Here is a 20727-nt window from a genome sequence, read left to right as displayed (position 1 = left end):
ACCTTCCTTGTGGAGTGGGCCTTTACAGATTTAGGCTGTGGCAGGCCTGCCACAGAATGTGCAAGTTGGATTGTGCTACAGATCCAACGAGCAATCGTCTGCTTAGACGCAGGAGCACCCATCTTGTTGGGTGCATACAATATAAACAACGAGTCAGATTTTCTGACTCCAGCTGTCCTTGCAATATATATTTTTAATGCTCTGACAACGTCCAGTAACTTGGAGTCCTCCAAGTCACTTGTAGCCGCAGGCACTACAATAGGCTGGTTCAGATGAAATGCTGACACCACCTTAGGGAGAAAATGCGGACGAGTCCGCAGTTCTGCCCTGTCCGAATGGAAAATCAGATATGGGCTTTTGTAAGATAAAGCTGCCAGTTCTGACACTCTCCTGGCCGAAGCCAGGGCTAGAAGCATGGTCACTTTCCATGTGAGATATTTCAAATCCACCTTTTTTAGTGGTTCAAACCAATGAGATTTTAGAAAGTCCAAAACCACATTGAGATCCCACGGTGCCACTGGAGGCACCACAGGAGGCTGTATATGCAGCACTCCCTTAACAAAGGTCTGGACTTCAGGGACTGAAGCCAATTCTTTTTGAAAGAAAATCGACAGGGCCGAAATTTGAACCTTAATAGATCCCAATTTGAGACCCATAGACAATCCTGATTGCAGGAAATGTAGGAATCGACCCAGTTGAAATTCCTCCGTCGGAGCACTCCGATCTTCGCACCACGCAACATATTTTCGCCAAATTCGGTGATAATGTTGCATGGTTACTTCCTTCCTTGCTGTAATCAAAGTAGGAATGACTTCTTCCGGCATGCCTTTTTCCTTTAGGATCCGGCGTTCAACCGCCAAGCCGTCAAACGCAGCCGCGGTAAGTCTTGAAACAGACAGGGACCCTGCTGAAGCAAGTCCCTCCTTAGAGGTAGAGGCCACGGATCTTCCGTGATCATCTCTTGAAGTTCCGGGTACCAAGTCCTTCTTGGCCAATCCGGAACCACTAGTATCGTTCTTACGCCTCTTTGCCGTATAATTCTCAATACTTTTGGTATGAGAGGCAGAGGAGGAAACACATACACCGACTGGTACACCCAAGGCGTTACCAGCGCGTCCACAGCTATTGCCTGCGGATCTCTTGACCTGGCGCAATACCTGTCCAGTTTTTTGTTGAGGCGAGACGCCATCATGTCCACCATTGGTCTTTCCCAACGGGTTACCAGCATGTGGAAGACTTCTGGATGAAGTCCCCACTCTCCCGGGTGAAGATCGTGTCTGCTGAGGAAGTCTGCTTCCCAGTTGTCCACTCCCGGGATGAACACTGCTGACAGTGCTATCACATGATTCTCTGCCCAGCGAAGAATCCTTGCAGCTTCTGCCATTGCACTCCTGCTTCTTGTGCCGCCCTGTCTGTTCACATGGGCGACTGCCGTGATGTTGTCCGACTGGATCAACACCGGTTTTCCTTGAAGCAGAGGTTCTGCCTGGCTTAGAGCATTGTATATTGCTCTTAGTTCCAGAATGTTTATGTGAAGAGACGTTTCCAGGCTCGTCCATACTCCCTGGAAGTTTCTTCCTTGTGTGACTGCTCCCCAGCCTCTCAGGCTGGCGTCCGTGGTCACCAGGATCCAATCCTGTATGCCGAATCTGCGGCCCTCCAATAGATGAGGACTCTGCAACCACCACAGAAGAGACACCCTTGTCCTTGGAGACAGGGTTATCCGTAGGTGCATCTGAAGATGCGACCCTGACCATTTGTCCAACAGATCCCTTTGGAAAATTCTTGCGTGGAATCTGCTGAATGGAATTGCTTCGTAAGAAGCCACCATTTTTCCCAGGACTCTTGTGCATTGATGTACAGACACCTTTCCTGGTTTTAGGAGGTTCCTGACAAGCTCGGATAACTCCTTGGCTTTTTCCTCCGGGAGAAAAACCTTTTTCTGAACCGTGTCCAGAATCATCCCTAGGAACAGCAGACGAGTTGTCGGCATTAACTGGGATTTTGGAATATTCAGAATCCACCCGTGCTGTTTTAGCACTTCTTGAGACAGTGCTAATCCCATCTCTAGCTGTTCTCTGGACCTTGCCCTTATTAGGAGATCGTCCAAGTATGGGATAATTAATATGCCTTTTCTTCGAAGAAGAATCATCATCTCGGCCATTACCTTTATAAAGACCCGAGGTGCCGTGGACAATCCGAACGGCAGCGTCTGAAACTGATAGTGACAGTTTTGTACAACGAACCTGAGGTACCCCTGGTGTGAGGGGTAAATTGGAACGTGGAGATACGCATCCTTGATGTCCAAGGATACCATAAAGTCCCCCTCTTCCAGGTTCGCTATCACTGCTCTGAGTGACTCCATCTTGAACTTGAACTTCTTTATGTACAGGTTCAAGGACTTCAGATTTAGAATAGGCCTTACCGAGCCATCCGGCTTCGGTACCACAAAAAGAGTGGAATAATACCCCTTCCCTTGTTGTAGAAGAGGTACCTTGACTATCACCTGCTGAGAGTACAGCTTGTGAATGGCTTCCAAAACCGTCTCCCTTTCGGAGGGGGACGTTGGTAAAGCAGACTTCAGGAAACGGCGAGGTGGATCTGTCTCTAATTCCAACCTGTACCCCTGAGATATTATCTGCAGGATCCAGGGATCTACTTGCGAGTGAGCCCACTGCGCGCTGTAATTTTTGAGACGACCCCCCACCGTCCCCGAGTCCGCTTGAGAAGCCCCAGCGTCATGCTGAGGCTTTTGTAGAAGCCGGGGAGGGCTTCTGTTCCTGGGAAGGAACTGCCTGTTGCTGTCTCTTCCCTCGACCTCTGCCTCGTGGCAGATATGAATAGCCCTTTGCTCTCTTATTTTTAAAGGAACGAAAGGGCTGCGGTTGAAAGGTCGGTGCCTTTTTCTGTTGGGGAGTGACTTGAGGTAGAAAGGTGGATTTCCCGGCTGTAGCCGTGGCCACCAAATCTGATAGACCGACTCCAAATAACTCCTCCCCTTTATACTGCAAAACTTCCATATGCCGTTTTGAATCCGCATCGCCTGTCCACTGTCGCGTCCATAAAGCTCTTCTGACCGAAATGGACATAGCACTTACCCGTGATGCCAGTGTGCAGATATCCCTCTGTGCATCACGCATATAAAGAAATGCATCCTTTATTTGTTCTAACGACAGTAAAATATTGTCCCTGTCCAGGGTATCAATATTTTCAATCAGGGACTCTGACCAAACTACCCCAGCACTGCACATCCAGGCAGTCGCTATAGCTGGTCGTAGTATAACACCTGCATGTGTGTATATACTTTTTTGGATATTTTCCATCCTCCTATCTGATGGATCTTTAAGTGCGGCCGTCTCAGGAGAGGGTAACGCCACTTGTTTAGATAAGCGTGTTAGCGCCTTGTCCACCCTAGGAGGTGTTTCCCAGCGCTCCCTAACCTCTGGCGGGAAAGGGTATAATGCCAATAATTTCTTTGAAATTATCAGCTTTTTATCAGGGGCAACCCACGCTTCATTACACACGTCATTTAATTCTTCTGATTCAGGAAAAACTATAGGTAGTTTTTTCACACCCCACATAATACCCTGTTTAGTGGTACCTGTAGTATCAGCTAAATGTAACGCCTCCTTCATTGCCAAAATCATATAACGTGTGGCCCTACTGGAAAATACGGTTGATTCGTCACCGTCACCACTGGAGTCATCGCCTGTGTCTGGGTCTGTGTCGACCGACTGAGGCAAAGGGCGTTTCACAGCCCCTGACGGTGTTTGAGTCGCCTGGACAGGCACTAATTGATTGTCCGGCCGTCTCATGTCGTCAAACGACTGCTTTAGCGTGTTGACACTATCCCGTAGTTCCATAAATAAAGGCATCCATTCTGGTGTCGACTCCCTAGGGGGTGACATCCTCATATTTGGCAATTGCTCCGCCTCCACGCCAATATCGTCCTCATACATGTCGACACACACGTACCGACACACAGCAGACACACAGGGAATGCTCCTAACGAAGACAGGACCCACTAGCCCTTTGGGGAGACAGAGGGAGAGTTTGCCAGCACACACCAAAAGCGCTATATATATATATCAGGGATAGCCTTATAATAAGTGCTCCCTTATAGCTGCTTTGTTATATCAAAATATCGCCATAAATTCGCCCCCCCTCTCTGTTTTACCCTGTTTCTGTAGTGCAGTGCAGGGGAGAGACTTGGGAGCCGTCCTGACCAGCGGAGCTGTGAGAGGAAATGGCGCCGTGTGCTGAGGAGATAGGCCCCGCCCCTTTTCTGGCGGGCTCGTCTCCTGCTATTTAGAGAAATCAGGCAGGGGTTAAATATCTCCATATAGCCTCTGGGGGCTATATGTGAGGTATTTTTAGCCTTTATATAGGTTACATTTGCCTCCCAGGGCGCCCCCCCCCCAGCGCCCTGCACCCTCAGTGACCGCGTGTGAAGTGTGCTGAGAGGAAAATGGCGCACAGCTGCAGTGCTGTGCGCTACCTTTAGAAGACTGCAGGAGTCTTCAGCCGCCGATTCTGGACCTCTTCTGACTTCAGCATCTGCAAGGGGGCCGGCGGCGCGGCTCCGGTGACCACCCAGGCTGTACCTGTGATCGTCCCTCTGGAGCTTGATGTCCAGTAGCCAAGAAGCCAATCCATCCTGCACGCAGGTGAGTTGACTCCTTCTCCCCTAAGTCCCTCGTAGCAGTGAGCCTGTTGCCAGCAGGACTCACTGAAAATAAAAAACCTAACTTAAACTTTTATTCTAAGCAGCTCAGGAGAGCCACCTAGATTGCACCCTTCTCGGCCGGGCACAAAAATCTAACTGGAGTCTGGAGGAGGGTCATAGGGGGAGGAGCCAGTGCACACCACCTGATCTGGAAAAGCTTTACTTTTTGTGCCCTGTCTCCTGCGGAGCCGCTATTCCCCATGGTCCTTTCAGGAACCCCAGCATCCACTAGGACGATAGAGAAAGGCATAATGCTATCCTAAGTCTGAAAAATAAAAAAACTTTTAAATCAGATCAGAATAAATACTAGATGGATTCTTAACTGCTCTCACCCCCAGTGATGCAAATCCCCCCCCCCCCAGTGAATGCCAATGAGGTGTCCATACCTTATATAAACATAGGATATGATGGTAGATAAGAACCACTTGGCCAGTCTAGTCTACCCCTTTTTTATCTTTTAGTTAACCTTATTTAATCCTTATTTCTTTGTAAGGATATTCTTATACCTATCCCAAGCATGTTTAAATTGCACTGTCTTAGCCTCTACCACCTCTGCAGGGAGGATATTCCACTCGTCCACTACCCTTTCTATGAAGTCATTTTTCCTTACATCCCCCCTGAACCTACCTCCCCCCAGTCTCAGCGCATGTCCTTGTGTTTCTGTACTTCTCTTCCTTTCATTAAATAACCACTTAACCGACGAATTTTCACTTCAAAAGCGTTAAGAATATTGTTTTAAAAAATTTATTTTATTTAATAAAGTTGAAAAAGTATTTTTTTAAATATTTAAACATTATATTACTAGGTGCTTCATCGCGCCCTACGGGCGCTCTTCACACCGTCGGAAGGGGCTACGCCCCTTTAACCCCTGCACGCCTTTCTGGGGTTCAATATATGGAGTATTCCCTGCATTCCTAGTTTTGTTAGTGTTTGAATATTGCACAATGAAAGGCCTTCCGATGGTGAAGGGGGCGTAGTCCCTTGCAACAGGAAGGGGTTTGGGGAGTGGGGACCGCGGATGGGGGAGGGGGTATGAAGGCGCTGTGGGTGGGATAGGAGCAGGGGTGTCGCAGGTGGGGGATGGCAGCTGCACGGCTGTTGCGGATGGAGGAGGGGTTCCGAAGGCGCTGCAGATGGGGAAGGGGTGGGTGCTGGTGTGCAGTGGATGGGGGAGGTGTGCAGGGGGCGCGGTGGGTGGGGGAGGGGTGGATGCGGGGGTAATGTGGGTGGGGGAGTGGCGGGAGCGGTGCTGTTGCGAATGGTGTAGGCGATGCGGATTGGGAAGGGCCTGCTGCGTGGGTGGGGTAGGGGATCCAAAGGTGCAGCGGGCGGGGGAGAGCCAGATGCGGGGTGTGGCGGATGGGGGAGGGGGTCCGGAGGTGATGTAGGTGGTGGAGGGGCGGGTGGCATAGGGGGTCTGGAGGCGCCGCGGGTGGGTACCGGGGGTGGGGGCCGGGGGGGTGTTGTGTGTGGGGGAGGGGCAGGTGTGGGAGGGGCAGATGCTGGGCTGGATGGGGGAGGGGTTCCAGAGGTACTGCGGGTGGGAAAGGGTGTGGCGGGTGGGTAGGAGGTGTGGAGGCGTTGCGGGTGGGAGAGGGGGGGGTGCAGTGAATGGGGTTAGGGGTCCGGAGGAGGGAGGGTCCGTGTGTGTTGAGGTGTGGGGTCCGTAGGCGCTGTGGGTGGGGGTGCCACGGGTGGTGGAGGGACAGGTGTGTGGATTTGTGGTGGATGGGGGAGGGGGTCTGGAGGTGCTGCAGGTGGTGGAGGGGTGTGTGCGCGGGTGGGATAGGGGGTGGGTGCGGGGGTTCAGCGGATGGTGAAGGTGGTCCGGGAGTGTGGGAGAGGTGAGGTGCTGTGGGTGGGGGAGAGGCGGGTGAGGGGCTGTTGCGGATGAGGGAGGGGTTCCGGAGGCGCTGCAGGGTGGAAGGGTGCAGGTGTTGCGGGTGAGGTAGGGGGCCTGGAGGCGCTGCGGGTGGGGGTGCGGTGGATGGGGAGGGGCTGCAGGTGGTGGAGGAGCGGGTGGTGGAGGAGGTCCGGAGGTGCAGTGGGTGGTGGAGGGGTGGGTGCTGAGGGTGGGGTAGTGGGTCCGAAGGTGTTGCGGTTGCTGGAGAGGTGGGGGTGTAGGGGATGGGTCAGTGGGTGCAGCGGATGGGGGAGGGGTGAGTGCGGGGGTTCAGCGGATGGGGAGGGGGTCAGGGGATGCGGGAGGGGTGGGGGTGCTGTGGGTGGGGGAGGCGGGGGAGGGGCTGTTGCGGATGGGGGAGGGGTTCCGGAGGCGCTGCTGGTGGAGAAGGGTGCAGGTGTTGCGGGTGAGGTAGGGGGCCTGGAGGCGCTGCGGGTGGGGGAGGGAGGGAGGGGGGTGAGGGTGCGGTGGATCGGGAGGGGCTGTAGGTGGTGGAGGAGCAGGTGGTGTAGGGGGTCCGCAGGTGGAGTGGTTGGTGGTGGGGTGAGTGCTGCGGGTGGGGTAGTGGGACCGAAAGTGTTGCGGTTGCTGGAGGGGTGGGGGTGCAGGGGATGGGTCCGGGGGTGCAGCGGATGGGGGAGGGGCTGCTGCAGATGGGGGAGGGGATTGGAAGACACTGCGGGTGGGGTAGTGGGTCCGAAGGCGCAGTGGGTGGGGGTGCCACGGGTGGTGGAGGGGCAGGTGCGGGGGTTTGCGGGGGATGGGGAGGGGTCCAGGGGCGCTGCAGGTGGTGGAGGGGCAGATATCAGTGCACATAGTCTCTGTGGTAGTTAGTGAGGGTTGGTGATGGTGTAAGAGGGGTGAAGGCCAGTACACAGACAGGCAGTTAGAGAGCAGGATGAGGGTGACAGGGCATAGTGACGGGGAGTACTTAGCAGATATAGGGGTGGGCTACAGGTGTGATGTCACAGTGTGTGTACCTTTGCTCTCATGTGTGAGGTATGTGAGGTATATGTGAGGTATATGTGAGGTATATGTGAGGTATGTGTGAGGTATGTGTGAGGTAAGGATGTGCGGGTCATGGTGGCCACTAACCTCCAGGCTGCTGCTGTGAGATGGTGACTGCAGAGGGAGGGAGCTCAGACCCAGCAGCAATGGGTCGGGTCAGCATTCCTTCCTGGCCCCGTTCCGCCGCACACTGTCCGCCCCGTCTGACGGGCGTCATTCCTCTATCCTGCATGGCAGCGTCAGCTGCTGTGATCGCGGAGCATAGGTAAGCGTCCGGAGCCCTGTGGGCGGGCAGGCATGGTGTTTCCCTGGAGAGGTGCGGCGCGCGTCCTTAGGCTGCAGACGGAGGGAGCTCCGGCCCAGCAGCAATGTTGATTAGTGCGTGTCCCGTCCTGGCGCTGTCCCGCTGCACATGCTCCGCACCGCTTGCCACTGAGCATGGCAGCCCTTGTGTGTATGCTGCAGATGCTGATCTAGCGGTGCCTGAGCTAGCGCCCTCTCCCTGGGGTGTGGGTGTCAGGCGGCAGGTATGGTGTGTAGGTGGGAGAGGAGCTGCGGGCGGCGACTCGCTGCCTGCAAGTACCCTCCATATCAGCGCTGTTCCCCTCCCTGCAGATAGTGTCAGTGGCCGTGGTGTACTTTTGCTACTGGTGGCCAGGGCCGGTGCTAGGGTGTTCGGCGCCCCCCTGCAAACTATGAATTTTGCGGCCTCCCATATTCCTTTGTTGTGCATCGGGAAAAGTGGTGTGGTCTCACAACTAAGGGGCATGGCCACACAATAGTACCCCCATTTAAAATTACGCCACAATGTAGCACAATCTTATTCATCTTATACGTAATGCCCCACCCGTAGTACAGGTAGTAGCGTCCTTATACGTAATGCCCCACCTGTAGTAGTAGCGTCCATATACGTAATGCCCCCCCAATAGTAGTAGTGTCCTTATACATAATGCCCCCCCAGTAGTAGTAGCAGTTATATGTAATGCTCCCCAACAGTAATAGTAGCGTCCTTATACATAATGCCCCCCCAGTAGTAGTAGCATCCTTATACATAATGCCCCCCCAGTAGTAGTAGCGTCCTTATACATAATGCCCCCCCAATAGTAGTAGTGTCCTTATACATAATGCCCCCCCAGTAGTAGTAGCAGTTATATGTAATGCCTCCCAACAGTAATATTAGCGTCCTTATACGTAATGCCACCCCTGTAGTAGTAGCATCCTTATACATAATGTGCCCCCAGTAGTAGTACCGTCCTTATACATAATGCCCCCCCAGTAGTAGTAGCATCCTTACATGTAATGCCCTCCCAGTAGTAGCGTCCTTATATGTAATGCCCCCCAGTATTAGTAGCCTCCTTATACGTAATGCCCCCCTATAGTAGTAGCGTCCTTATACGTAATGCCCCCCATAGTAGTAGCGTCCTTATACGTAATGCCCCCCTATAGTAGTAGCGTCCTTATACGTAATGCCCCCCCTATAGTAGTAGCGTCCTTTTACGTAATGCCCCCCCTATAGTAGTAGCGTCCTTATACGTAATGCCCCCCCTATAGTAGTAGCGTCCTTATACGTAATGCCCCCCCTATAGTAGTAGCGTCCTTAAACGTAATGCCCCCCCTATAGTAGTAGCGTCCTTATACGTAATGCCCCCCCTATATTAGTAGCGTCCTTGCATGTAATGGCCCCCCCAGCAGGGGCGTCCATAAAGTGCGCACACACAGACATACCTCACACACACACACAATTCACACATATATACAAACACACTCACCCCACCATATATACACACACACACACACACACACACCCCACTATATACACACACACACACACACACACACACACTATATACACACACATTTCTCTCTCACCCTCCACTTACCAAGTCTGGCTGGCCGTCACTGCAATGCTGATTCCACCACTGTTCAGCTGTCTGGTCCCGTGTAGCTCCGCCCCTCTATTCCGTGTAGCTCCTCCCCTTCGTGACGCTGTAGCTCCGCCCCCTTTCCGGGACCCGCACTGCACAGCACACAGCCCGCTGTCACAGGTGATTGGGGGGGGGGGGGGCACAGGCACAGCAGCCGGCAGCTAGTGGCCATCCTCACCTCCTATACTGTAAGGTAGGGTCTTGCACCTGACTGCTGCTGGCGCTGGGTATGGGGTAGCTCCCTGCAGCAGATGCAGTTGACTCCGCCCAGCTCTGTGACTCCGCCCAGCGTTACGGGCACAGAGTCACAGACTAAGGCAAATATATAGGAGATGAACATCTGCAGAACGGATCTCCTCGTTAAAAACGGGGGGATAGGGTGGACGACGCATTTGCATGAAATCTGTCCATGCCAGTTAAGTGGTCTCCTTCCTGTACCTTGTTAACCCTTGATATATATGAAAGGTAACTTTCCCGGTTATTGGCCATTGCTGCTGCATTACAGGCACTGGCACATACCACACAGCACACAAACCTTCATGTTCTAGGCTGCGCTTCTTCTCGGCCTCGTTCTCTGCTTTTCTTTGGTACTCTGCGTTCTTGTGCTGCAGGAGAGCCTTCTCGCGCTCCAGCTGGCGGCTGCTAGACTCCAGGTTCTTCCGAGAATTCATCTGTCGGCAGGGAGAACGGGAATGGTAAGAATCCCAAATTTAATAAAAGTGTGTATATAAAAGTGTATAATGGAGGTGAAGCTGTGATTTCCTACTTGTGATTTGGCTTATGACTCTAGGCCTGATTTGGAGGTGTGCAATATGCCGATGAGCGATTATCTGTAATCTGCACACGCGTCTAAGTGGTCGCACTGTATACGCGTCAAAGTACATTACTGTGGTCGCATGCTGAGAGTCTTTTCGCAGTGTAATCGACAGGAAGGGTGAAGTTTGGGGGAGGTAACGGGAAGTGGAGGCAAAATCGCAGTCTTGTCTTAGCCGACAACTTTGTTCCCGCTTGTAAAAAAACATGGCTCCAGTGGCTCAATTCCCACAGCCATTCTGCGAGACCACAGGTTTTAAAGAGTGAATTATGGAGGGATCTGTGACCGCCGCTGCGTATTTGTACACAGTTGCTTGGATCTGCAAAGCCGCCAGTGGAAGACGCAATAGAAATCCATGCACCTGTGTCATTTGCATATTTTCGCACATCCGCTGCGTACAGGATCGCAGCTGCTAATGCAAGAGCCCACATTTCTGACTCAGGACCCCTGTTTGGTATACGCAGGGAAGGGGATAGTATCGTATACACAAGGCAGAAGACCTATCTGCAATCTCCGATAACACTGCAGAAATTACCTCTTCATCCAGCTCCTTCATCGTCTTCTCTAAGCGAGAATTCACAGACCTAGGAAGCATTAACATACAGAGACTTAACTTGCATGATATCACTCTAAGCATCACTGCAACAAATTAATAACATCATACTTGCAAAGTAATCTATAGTTATCTACCTACATTTATTAAAATAAACTGAAACAGCAAATTACTGTATATTGAATTTTATAAAAATTCTGTCTCATCCCTGCCAGCATCCACACCTAGAGAATCAGGACCTAGTAGGCCAGTGATATGCAATAAGTGGCCCTCCAAGCCTATGACCTCCGCCCCAGCTTCTTCCTGCTACATAGTCACATCTTAGTAATAAAGCTTGGTAATCGCTGCATAAAATGCCTGCGATATATTAACGCACAATTGTCTCAGTATGTTTCACTTATAGGCTAATTGTATTTGATCCTCGTTATTACTAAGTTGTCAGCAGAAAGAGTAAACATATATTGTTTGTATCTTTGAAAAAATGATTCAAATAAAGTTGTTTGGAAAAAAAAAATACATAAAACATTAACACCAATGTACTTTTTGAAAAGTAGTGGGGTATTTTATAATAAGATTGCTCAGTTTGTAGCTATTTATACATTTATTATTTATGTATTAAGGGGGCTATTCACGAAGCAGTGAAAAGAGCGGAGAAGTGAGCCTGTGGAGAAGTTGCCCATGGCAACCAATCAGCTGCTCCATACAAATGTATAGTATGTAAATTATATATAGGTTACTTCAATGCGGATATGTTTCCACGGACAACTTCTCCACTGGCTCATTTCTCCACACTTTTCACTGCTTCATGAATAGACCCCTAAGTTACTTATATACCACCAGCATTTCCACCTTACAAATGGGAACAAAATAGTATAAAACAAGACTAGGAAATAAGACAACCCTAGAGTTAGGAAGGCCCTGCTCACAAGCTCACAATCTATAGGGAAATAGGCACTGACACACAAGGATATGTGCTACCAATTGCATATTGGCCCAGCCAGATTGCAAGGGTTCTTGTTGGGCTGTATGATGGTCACACAGCGATGTTGCCCTGGGGTCAGTGGGATGAGTGAGTGTAGAAAGAGTAAAGTTATGTGTGGGCTGAACAGAGGGGATGTTACTGGGTAGGATAGCATATGGAGACTATGGGGTATATTCAATTAGGGTCAAAAACGAAAAAACAGCAGTTTTCAACTTTTAAAGGTCGAATCGTGATTCGACCTATTCAGTCCCAGCAGTTTTTATGCGACAAGTCGTGGAATTCGACTTGTTGAATAGTACGTGAATCGGCGGTATAGCTGCTGATTCACGTACTTTTGAGTGAAACGGGGCCAAATTCGACAGGATTTGGCCCCGTTTCCAACCATCTCAGTCAGACATTAAAAAATGTCGGACTGAGATGTGGGACCCAGAGGAAAAAGGGGGGGGGGGGGAGCCGCAGGCATACAAGGGAGATCAGCGCTACAGCACAGCGCTGCAGAAGGATGTATCACAGCCGCGCCGCTCACGGCAGCGTCCACCTGGCTCCAGCAAGTGAGGTCACGCTTGCTGGAGCCAGGTGGACACTGCCGTGAGGTCAGGCGGCTGTGCGACAACCTCCTGCAGCTCTACTGTAGCGCTGCTCTCCTCAGTCTGCCCGCGGCTGTCACCGCGGCTCCCCCCCTCCTCCTCTGGGTCCCTCATCTCAATTCGATTTTTTAAAAGTCGAATTGAGATGAGATTGAATAGGGGTTGTCGGAACCATTCCGACAAATGCATGTCGGAATGGATCCGACCCTAATTGAATATACCCCTATGTGGGTGGTTCTGTAATATGATAAATTGCCTGAAGAGGTGAGTCTTCCGGCAGTGCTTCAAGGTTTGGAGACCAGAAGAACGTCTTGTTGTGCATGGGAGAGCATTCCACAGAGTGGGTGCAGCCCGAAAAAGTCCTGTAATCGTGAATGGGAGCGAATAATGCGTGTGGATGAGGTGCAGAACAGAGAGGTCGGGTAAGAAGATACCTCGTACTTTGAGATAAGTGAAGAGTTATAAGTTGCTGCAGTTTGGTCAATAGCTTTAAGCTGCGTACATCGGCCGATCTATTGAACGACTGATATATCGCTAGCCCGTTGGCCAATGGGTACCAACGATGTTTGTGAACGCCATCGTTCACAGACATATCGCGTCAGCCCTGCTGACCACACACGATGACCAATACTGTATATCTACAGATATATTGGTGTGGCATTGTGTGTGTACGGGCGGTCAGCCAACCGCCCATACACATGCTGCAGAGGCCGCCGATGATTAAGGGCTCAACTGGGTGGGCACGTGTAAATGCCCGCTCAGTTTGTGACGTTAGTCACGACGGATCGAGCAGTGTGTACCCGACCATTATGAGTAGGTAAAAGGAATTTATATTGGATACGGTAGAGTACAGGTAACGAATGGAGGGTCTGACAGAGCGGATCAGCATACGATGAATGTCTAGCTAGGAGATTCAGCCTCGCAGCTCCATTCAAAATAGATTGTAGTAGTGCGAGTCTCTTTAGGGGAAGACCAGTAAGGAGACTATTGCAATAATCAATGCGGGAGATAATGAGAGCATGGATTACAGTTTTAGCAATATCTTGGATATAATTTTTAGATAGTACAACGAACAACAATAAAAAATAGTGGAAAGCAGCGGGCAGAAGGGGGAGAGCATTGCTACAGCAGCAGCTATATAGCCGCTGCTGTAGCACTGCTCTGCCCAGTCTGCCCGCGGCTCTCACCCGTCTAGCTCCTGCATCTCAATTCGACACCTAGGCAGTGAGCTTGTGGGGTAGGGTTGGTTGTCGAGTTATCAACAGTGACAGAGAAATCAGGTTGGTAATTGCTATTGGTCGGTGGAAATATTGTGTTTTAGACAGATTAAGTTTGAGCTGGCGAGATGACATCCAAGATGAAATGGCAGAGAGGCATTCAGTGACACGGCACAATACCGATGGTGACAAATCTGGGAAGGATAGGTAGATTTAAGTATCAAAATCTAAAGAAGCTGATTAGTTTGCCAAGAGATGTGGTATAGATAGAGAAAAGCAGAGGACCTAAGACTGAGCCTTGAGGTAAACTGATAGAGGTAGCAAAGAGGAGGTGGAATCCGATAAGTGGACACTGAAAGAGTGATTAGATAGGTAGGTTGAGAACCTGAAGACCTGGGGATTGTAGTGTTTGTATGAGAAGAGAGTGGTCAACAGTGACAAATGGAGCAGATAGATCTAGAAGAAGGAGTGAGTAATGGCCTTTAGACTTAGCAATACTCAGTTTGTACAATTGTAATTTGTGTGTAAATAATACGTTGGCTGAATACCTGCTGCCTCTCATGAAAATCATGTCAAGGTAAAACTATTAATACCTTTAATAATTGGAATGAGGACAGGGAAGGGTGCAGGACTAAATGTCTGCCCCAACTGACAGAAAGCCTAGGGTCACCAATGATCACATTATAGGTGTGTTTCTATAATTAAATATATTGGTTTAACTGGAACTAGAAGGGTCGCCCTCGTCTGCCCAAACACCACCTAATACACAAACTGGAATCATTCTTTTCATATTGTCAGCACATGATTCTTTTGTCATTGCTATAATTCTGGACTATGGTAATAGTGTAAGTGGGTATGGACACTCTAGTGCAGGCCTGGCCAACCTGTGGCTCTCTTCCTGTTGTGAAACTACATATTCCAGCATGCCCTGCCACAGTTTTAAAATTCCCTAGTAGTAAAACTTTGGCAGGGCATTCCGGGACTTGTAGTTTCACAACAGCTGGAGAGCCACAGGTTGGCCAGGCCTGCTCTAGTGAATCGCAATATCTGACTGGTTGTGCTACTTACATAGTTTAATAAAATAAGCCCCATCTGTGTCACCCCTGTCTGCCCCTCCCCTTTAGAATGTAAGCTTTCACGAGCAGGGCCCTCTTCCCTCATATGCTTCTACATCTCTGACTTAACCTAGCTTCTTTTCAATACTTCCTTCGACGGCACCAAATCTCCCAGTTTTCTGCCACTTATATTTATTTCAGTGTCGTCTGCTGATACCCTGTACTTGTCCTATATTGTCTTGAACTGTAAGTCACTGTTTTCTTGTTTTGCCTATTTGTTTATGTACTCTGTAACCCGACGCTGCAGATCCCATGTGGCGCCATATAAATAAATAATAATATTAACAATAATAATAATAATAATAATATTTGTGGTGTACAAATGTAACATAACCCATAGCAGATGCTATAAGGTGGCAGAGGAGCAAGAAATTAAATTACCAAGTAATTTTACATGGCACTGATCGTGAGCAGTTTTACTGAAAGTAGCCAATAAAAAACGGGATAGTTAATCCCCACAATATTATATAAAAAATGAATAAAATTGGCACTAGAGAGTTGAATATATTCAAAAAGATTCACACATTTATTAATACATTATAGAAAATTCAAAATGTTGCATTTGCAGTGCTATGATAGGCCCATGCTTCAATTTTAGTTGTTTTTAGAATGTTCCAACATTTGAAATTTTCTATAATGTATTAATAAATGTGTGAACCTTTTTGAATATATTCAGCTCTCTAGCGCCAATTGTATTCATTTTTTATATAAGGTGGCAGAGAAGGCCATTTTTATAATGGACCAGGGAAGCAGTGACATTATCTGTGTATAGTCTGGATTCTCACGAATATTAGTACAGTCCAGAAAGATGTAAGAAGTACTACCAATTAAAATGGTGAACAATTTGTTTACCACTTTAAAATGGCTGCAGTATCCAACATTATATGACCAATAAGAAGCAGCAATGTCTGAAAGTATGGCTTCTCATTGGTCGTCCAGGGCTCCTTGGAGGGAGGGAGACTATAACAAAGACTTCTTTAAAACCGAGAGTTATGACATGAAAATCTGAATAAACAAAAGTGCACCCCTTACAGGAAATTACTACTATACTGAGTATGTTGTGATAATCGATCCAGTGGCAGTCCTACAGTAGTGTAACTGACGCGTTTCATTGTCGAATAACACTCAACTTCATCAGAGGAACAATTACAGATATAGTACCAACATCCTCGGACCGTATAAAAGTACTGTGCCTACAATTATGTGTAATGATAGGGTCAGAGAACTTCCTAGTGACTTCTACTTTCCATGTAAAACTTATAGTAAAGAGCTCATTATGCCATACTGTAAATATAGTGAGGACATGTCACACCTGTATTTGTGCTCCAGGTCGTCTTTGGCTTGGATCTCATGCTGGAGCTTCCCCTCCAGCTGTTGAACAGTTTTCTGTAGCTGTGCAGACGCCTACACACACATTAAGAGAGAGAACAATTTGTGAGGCATTGTACAATATACATACAAGTTATATACTCTACTTACTTACACAGCATCTAAAACATTATCGTGAGTTCAGACTGATGTTTAATGCAGGATATATCTTTCCTATAGAGTGTAAGTTGATGACCAGGCCCTATTACCTTTGTATCTCCTTGCTAACCCTCCATCTTAGTTTATCACCTTATTTTTTCCAGCTGTAAAGTCCTATGGTCTATGCTGGCACTAGATAGATAAAAAACAAGTTGCATCCACCAACCTTCCCATCTATGCTCCTCTCCACCCCCTCCCCGATAGTTCTCATTTCACAGTGAGTGGATTGGCCAGCACGTGTTGCTGCAAGTGTGTGAGAGAGGAAGGAGGGGGGGGGGGGGGGGGGGGGGGCAGGCTTATTTGGCTCCAGGTGCTGACAGGACTCAGTGCTGGCTGGGTCTGTGAGGGGGAGTGGGGACACGTATGTCTGTCTAGCAGCCACTGAGTGCTCTGGAGGAAGAAGGACCTCCAAATGTGGAGACAGAATTTATGCCATTATGAGAGCACAGAAGAATCTTTACATTTAGCTGGAGTGTTGGTAGCTAGAAGCCTGGCCAACAGAAGCATACAGATCAGCCATAAATGGCTGAGTGGCTCCCTGAGTGATTTATTCAACCTTTACATCAGCGGGTACAGTTTGCAAGCAAATAATCACTTTTGCTACATTTGGCAAAAACAGGGTAGGGTCAGACACTGAGAATAAAGGTTTAGCCTGCTGGAAACTCTCTCCTCGCCAAGGCTGTGGTGATGGTGTGCATATCTTATTAGTGAATGTACAAATATGTGTGTGTCATGTACCAATGCTTCAGTGTAATTTTTAAATGCTGCAATGTGAGGTTGCATGCTTCGCTATTGTTGTGTGGCCGTTACCTAGACATTGAAAATTTACTCAACAGCAATGTACATCTAAATGCAAGCAGCAGGCACACCACTGGGGCACATTCTGTCTGACATTCTAGTGGCAGTTTGCAAAAAGTCACGTTGAAGACGTGAGAAGTGGGAGAGGTCCAGAATCTTCTCTCTTCACCTATCAAAAGGGAAGGTATTGGGCTTAGGGGGTCATTCCGAGTTGATCGCTCGCTAGCTACTTTTTGCAGCGTGGCGATCAGATAGTCGCCGCCTATAGGGGAGTGTATTTTCGCTTTGCAAGTGTGTGAACGCCTGTGCAGCCGAGCTCTGCAAAAACATTTTGTGCAGTTTCTGAGTAGGTCTGAACTTACTCAGCCGCTACGATCACTTCAGCCTGTCTGGTCCCGGAATTGAAGTCAGACACCCGCCCTGCAAACGCTTGGACACGCCTGCGTTTTCCCAAACACTCCCAAAAAGTGGTCAGTTGACACCCATAAATGCCTTCTTCCTGTCAATCTCCTTGCGATCGGCTGTGCGAATGGATTCTTCGTTAAAACCATCGCTCAGCAACAATCCGCTTTGTACCCGTACAACGCACCTGCGCATTGTGGTGCATGCGCAGTAGTGACCTGATCGCTGCGCTGCGAAAAACGGCAGCGTGCGAACAGGTCGGAATGACCCCCTTAGTCTCTAACCAATGGGTAATGGGGCAAAGAAGGTGGGAGTTTGCTATGAAGGCGACTCTACAGGTTTGTGGGATAGGAAAGTTGTACACCCCCTGGTATTTGTTGCGTTTATCCATACACATTACCCTAGTATCCAAACATCATGTCAAACCATCCCCATTCTGTCTAGTCACCCGAAAAGTTACATTTAATCTGTACATTACACTTATTAGTGGTTTATTCATAGGAAGGTTTACATTTATTTACTGCTTCTCTAATTACATCCACTGAAAGTCTGTCTTAAGGAGGAAAGCGTTTTCTGAAACACACTATAGTCTACTGGTGATTTCCATTCTCAGATGTTAAATTACCTTATTAATGCCCGTACACACTGGTCAATATATCGGCCGTTCTCTTGAACGGCCGATATATCGCGGGTCCGTCGGCCAGTGTGTACGGCCGATACGTCTGTGAACTCCGTCGTTCACAGACGTATCGCGTCGGCCGCGCAGCACAGCCGACGGCCAATATATCTACCGATATATTGGCACGTCGCTGTGTGTGTACGGGGCGGTCGGCCGACCGCCCGTACACATGCTGCGGCGGCCGGCGGTGATTGACAGGTGAACTGGGCGGGCGTGTGTACACGCCCGCCCAGTTCATGACGTCAGTCCCCGACGGATCGAGCAGTGTGTATGCTGAACACACTGCTCGATCCGTCCATAGATATATCTGCAGATCAATTGACCTGCAGATATATCTGTTAGTGTGTACCCACCTTTAGTCTATTGGTACCGGAGTCCTGAAACAGAGCAACCCTCGCTTCCCTCTCCCTTTTACTTATTTTTTCCTTGATACCTTTCAGTTTTCTTATATTTTCATTCTATACTAGTTACCAGCCCATCAACATGATGGAACAACATAACAGTAATGTCCGTGCCAGCAGCTATGCACGTGCCATCTAGTGGCCGCCGGCTGGCAAAACACTTGAATTCCCCCCCATAGAGGTGAGGAGCAGCGTTTGCATTTTAATATATAGGATGGTCTTATACTGTGCTGTTCTGGTGTCTTCATCCTCATCGATTAGAAAAGTCTTCATATTTTTCAGGATATGGTCAGTTTTGTATTTTTTGTTTGTACATCCTTTTATTGCAAACCTTATATTTATTCTTATATTATTATGCATTGATGTGTGTAGCGTTCTCTATTGCAATAACCCAATAAAATTAAAAGAAAAAGGAATTAAAAATAAAACTAATTGTCTTTTGAAGCTTGATGATGGAAATCTCAACATTCTTTCGCCATTTTCAGATCCTTTGCTTAGGAATGGTAGTTCCAAAGATCATGGTACAGTCTACCATACACCAGCGTTTTTCAACCGCTGTGCCGCGGCACACTAGTGTGCCGCCAGCGGTTGTCAGGTGTGCCGCAGCCCGCCGCCCACCAGAGATGTCCTACATAGTGCTCCGGCGCCCGCCGACAGTGCTCCGCTGCCACCCTTCTCCTGTCAGAGATACTTGAGTCCATCTGCCGTCGGGCTCAGCCAGTGTATTCAGCTTTTTCGCTGCCCGTCCCGTGACCTTAGGTGACGTGCTGTGACACATAGGTCATGCACGCCACGTCACATTCCCACCCGCCTGCTAGTGTGAGCTGCTGCCTGCGGACTGCTCTGCTGTCTGCTCATCCTGCCCGGAATAAACAGGACTGCAGGTTGGCATTATTGTGAGTGCAGTGTGCACAATTACAGGGGAGGAGACAGTGTGGAATTACTAGGGGGGAGGCAGTGTGGAGTTACTGTGGGGGGGGGGGGGCAGTGTGGAATTACAGTGGGGGCCAGTGTGTTTGATTTATAACTCTGGGGGCCAATGTGTTTTATTCCGTGGGGGCCAATGTGTTTTATACCGCGGGGGCCAATGTGTTTTATACCGCGGGGGCCAATGTGTTTTGTACCGCGGGGGCCAATGTGTTTTATACCATGGGGGCCAATGTGTTTGATAACTGTGGGGTCCAATGTGTTTGATAACTGTGGGGTCCAATGGGCTTGATACCGTGGGGGCCAATGTGTTTGATAACTGTGGGGGCCAATGCATGTGTTCCCTACACCCCTGGGAGACGGATAGCGTGCCTTGGCAATTTTAAAGTCTGGTTAGGTGTGCCACGAGTCGAAAAAGGTTGAAAATCACTGCCATACACCTTAAACTACCCATTATAAACAGAGTGTGACAATAAAAGGAGGCCAACCTACAGTAGAAGTTCACAAACTAAGTTGGCCCCATTTCTAGGTCTAGGATACCTAGAAGTCCACATGGATCAGACCTTGATAAAAATGCAATTGGACATTTGCAGCTAAGATAAGCTCATTCTGTATAAGAATGGGCATCTAGATGTTTTTAGGACGTAGAACACCTCATTTAGCCAAATTGTATTATTCAGCCCTAATGAGTACTAACTCACCCCCCAGCACACAAAGCATTAACACGTGGATTTAGAGATGTTGGAAACCAGCTCATCTATTAATTCTGTGCTTTGTCGCCTAAAAGCTAGTATATTGTCACATAATGAAATTACATGGAATGGAAGGATTGTTAATTATAAAATGTGCAGCAATTACACACTACGTATTTACAGCTGGATGCGCACTCACCTCTTTCATTGGTTGTATGGAGGAATTCTTCTCTCTGGCCTGGGAAGGATCACTTAGCAATCTGAGCGGGGTGGAAACAAACAACAACAAAACATTTCAGCAAAGGAGACAAAAGAAGGAAAAAGACATTAAGCAGCTCTTGCTCATAAAAATACTTGGCCACAGAGAGAGCGATTTCTAAACACTTTGTGCAGGTTGGATCAGAGACTGAAGCGTAAACTATTTTGATTACAGTTTGGTTTCCAAACCATTAGATCATAGATGATACAGGG

The 20727-nt window shown here is 48.7% G+C and overlaps 1 protein-coding gene across 6 annotated transcripts in view; it reads right to left on the bottom strand.

Annotated features, from left to right (window-relative positions):
* ROCK2 (Rho associated coiled-coil containing protein kinase 2) overlaps positions 1-20727 on the bottom strand; it is a 345550-nt gene that overhangs the window by 66061 nt on the left and 258762 nt on the right. For all 6 annotated transcript variants that reach the window (XM_063915404.1, XM_063915405.1, XM_063915403.1 and 3 more), the window contains exons 10-13: positions 20456-20516; positions 16143-16234; positions 10912-10960; positions 10098-10233 (exon numbers count right to left, since the gene is read on the bottom strand). In XM_063915404.1, coding sequence (XP_063771474.1) covers positions 10098-10233; positions 10912-10960; positions 16143-16234; positions 20456-20516 — 338 coding nt within the window. The remainder of the gene's footprint in view (positions 1-10097; positions 10234-10911; positions 10961-16142; positions 16235-20455; positions 20517-20727) is intronic.

Source organism: Pseudophryne corroboree, chromosome 4 (genome assembly GCF_028390025.1).
Source record: "Pseudophryne corroboree isolate aPseCor3 chromosome 4, aPseCor3.hap2, whole genome shotgun sequence".
NCBI lineage: Eukaryota > Metazoa > Chordata > Amphibia > Anura > Myobatrachidae > Pseudophryne > Pseudophryne corroboree.
Note: the sequence above shows the minus strand (reverse complement) of the source record. Positions and strands in the feature narration are given on the sequence as shown.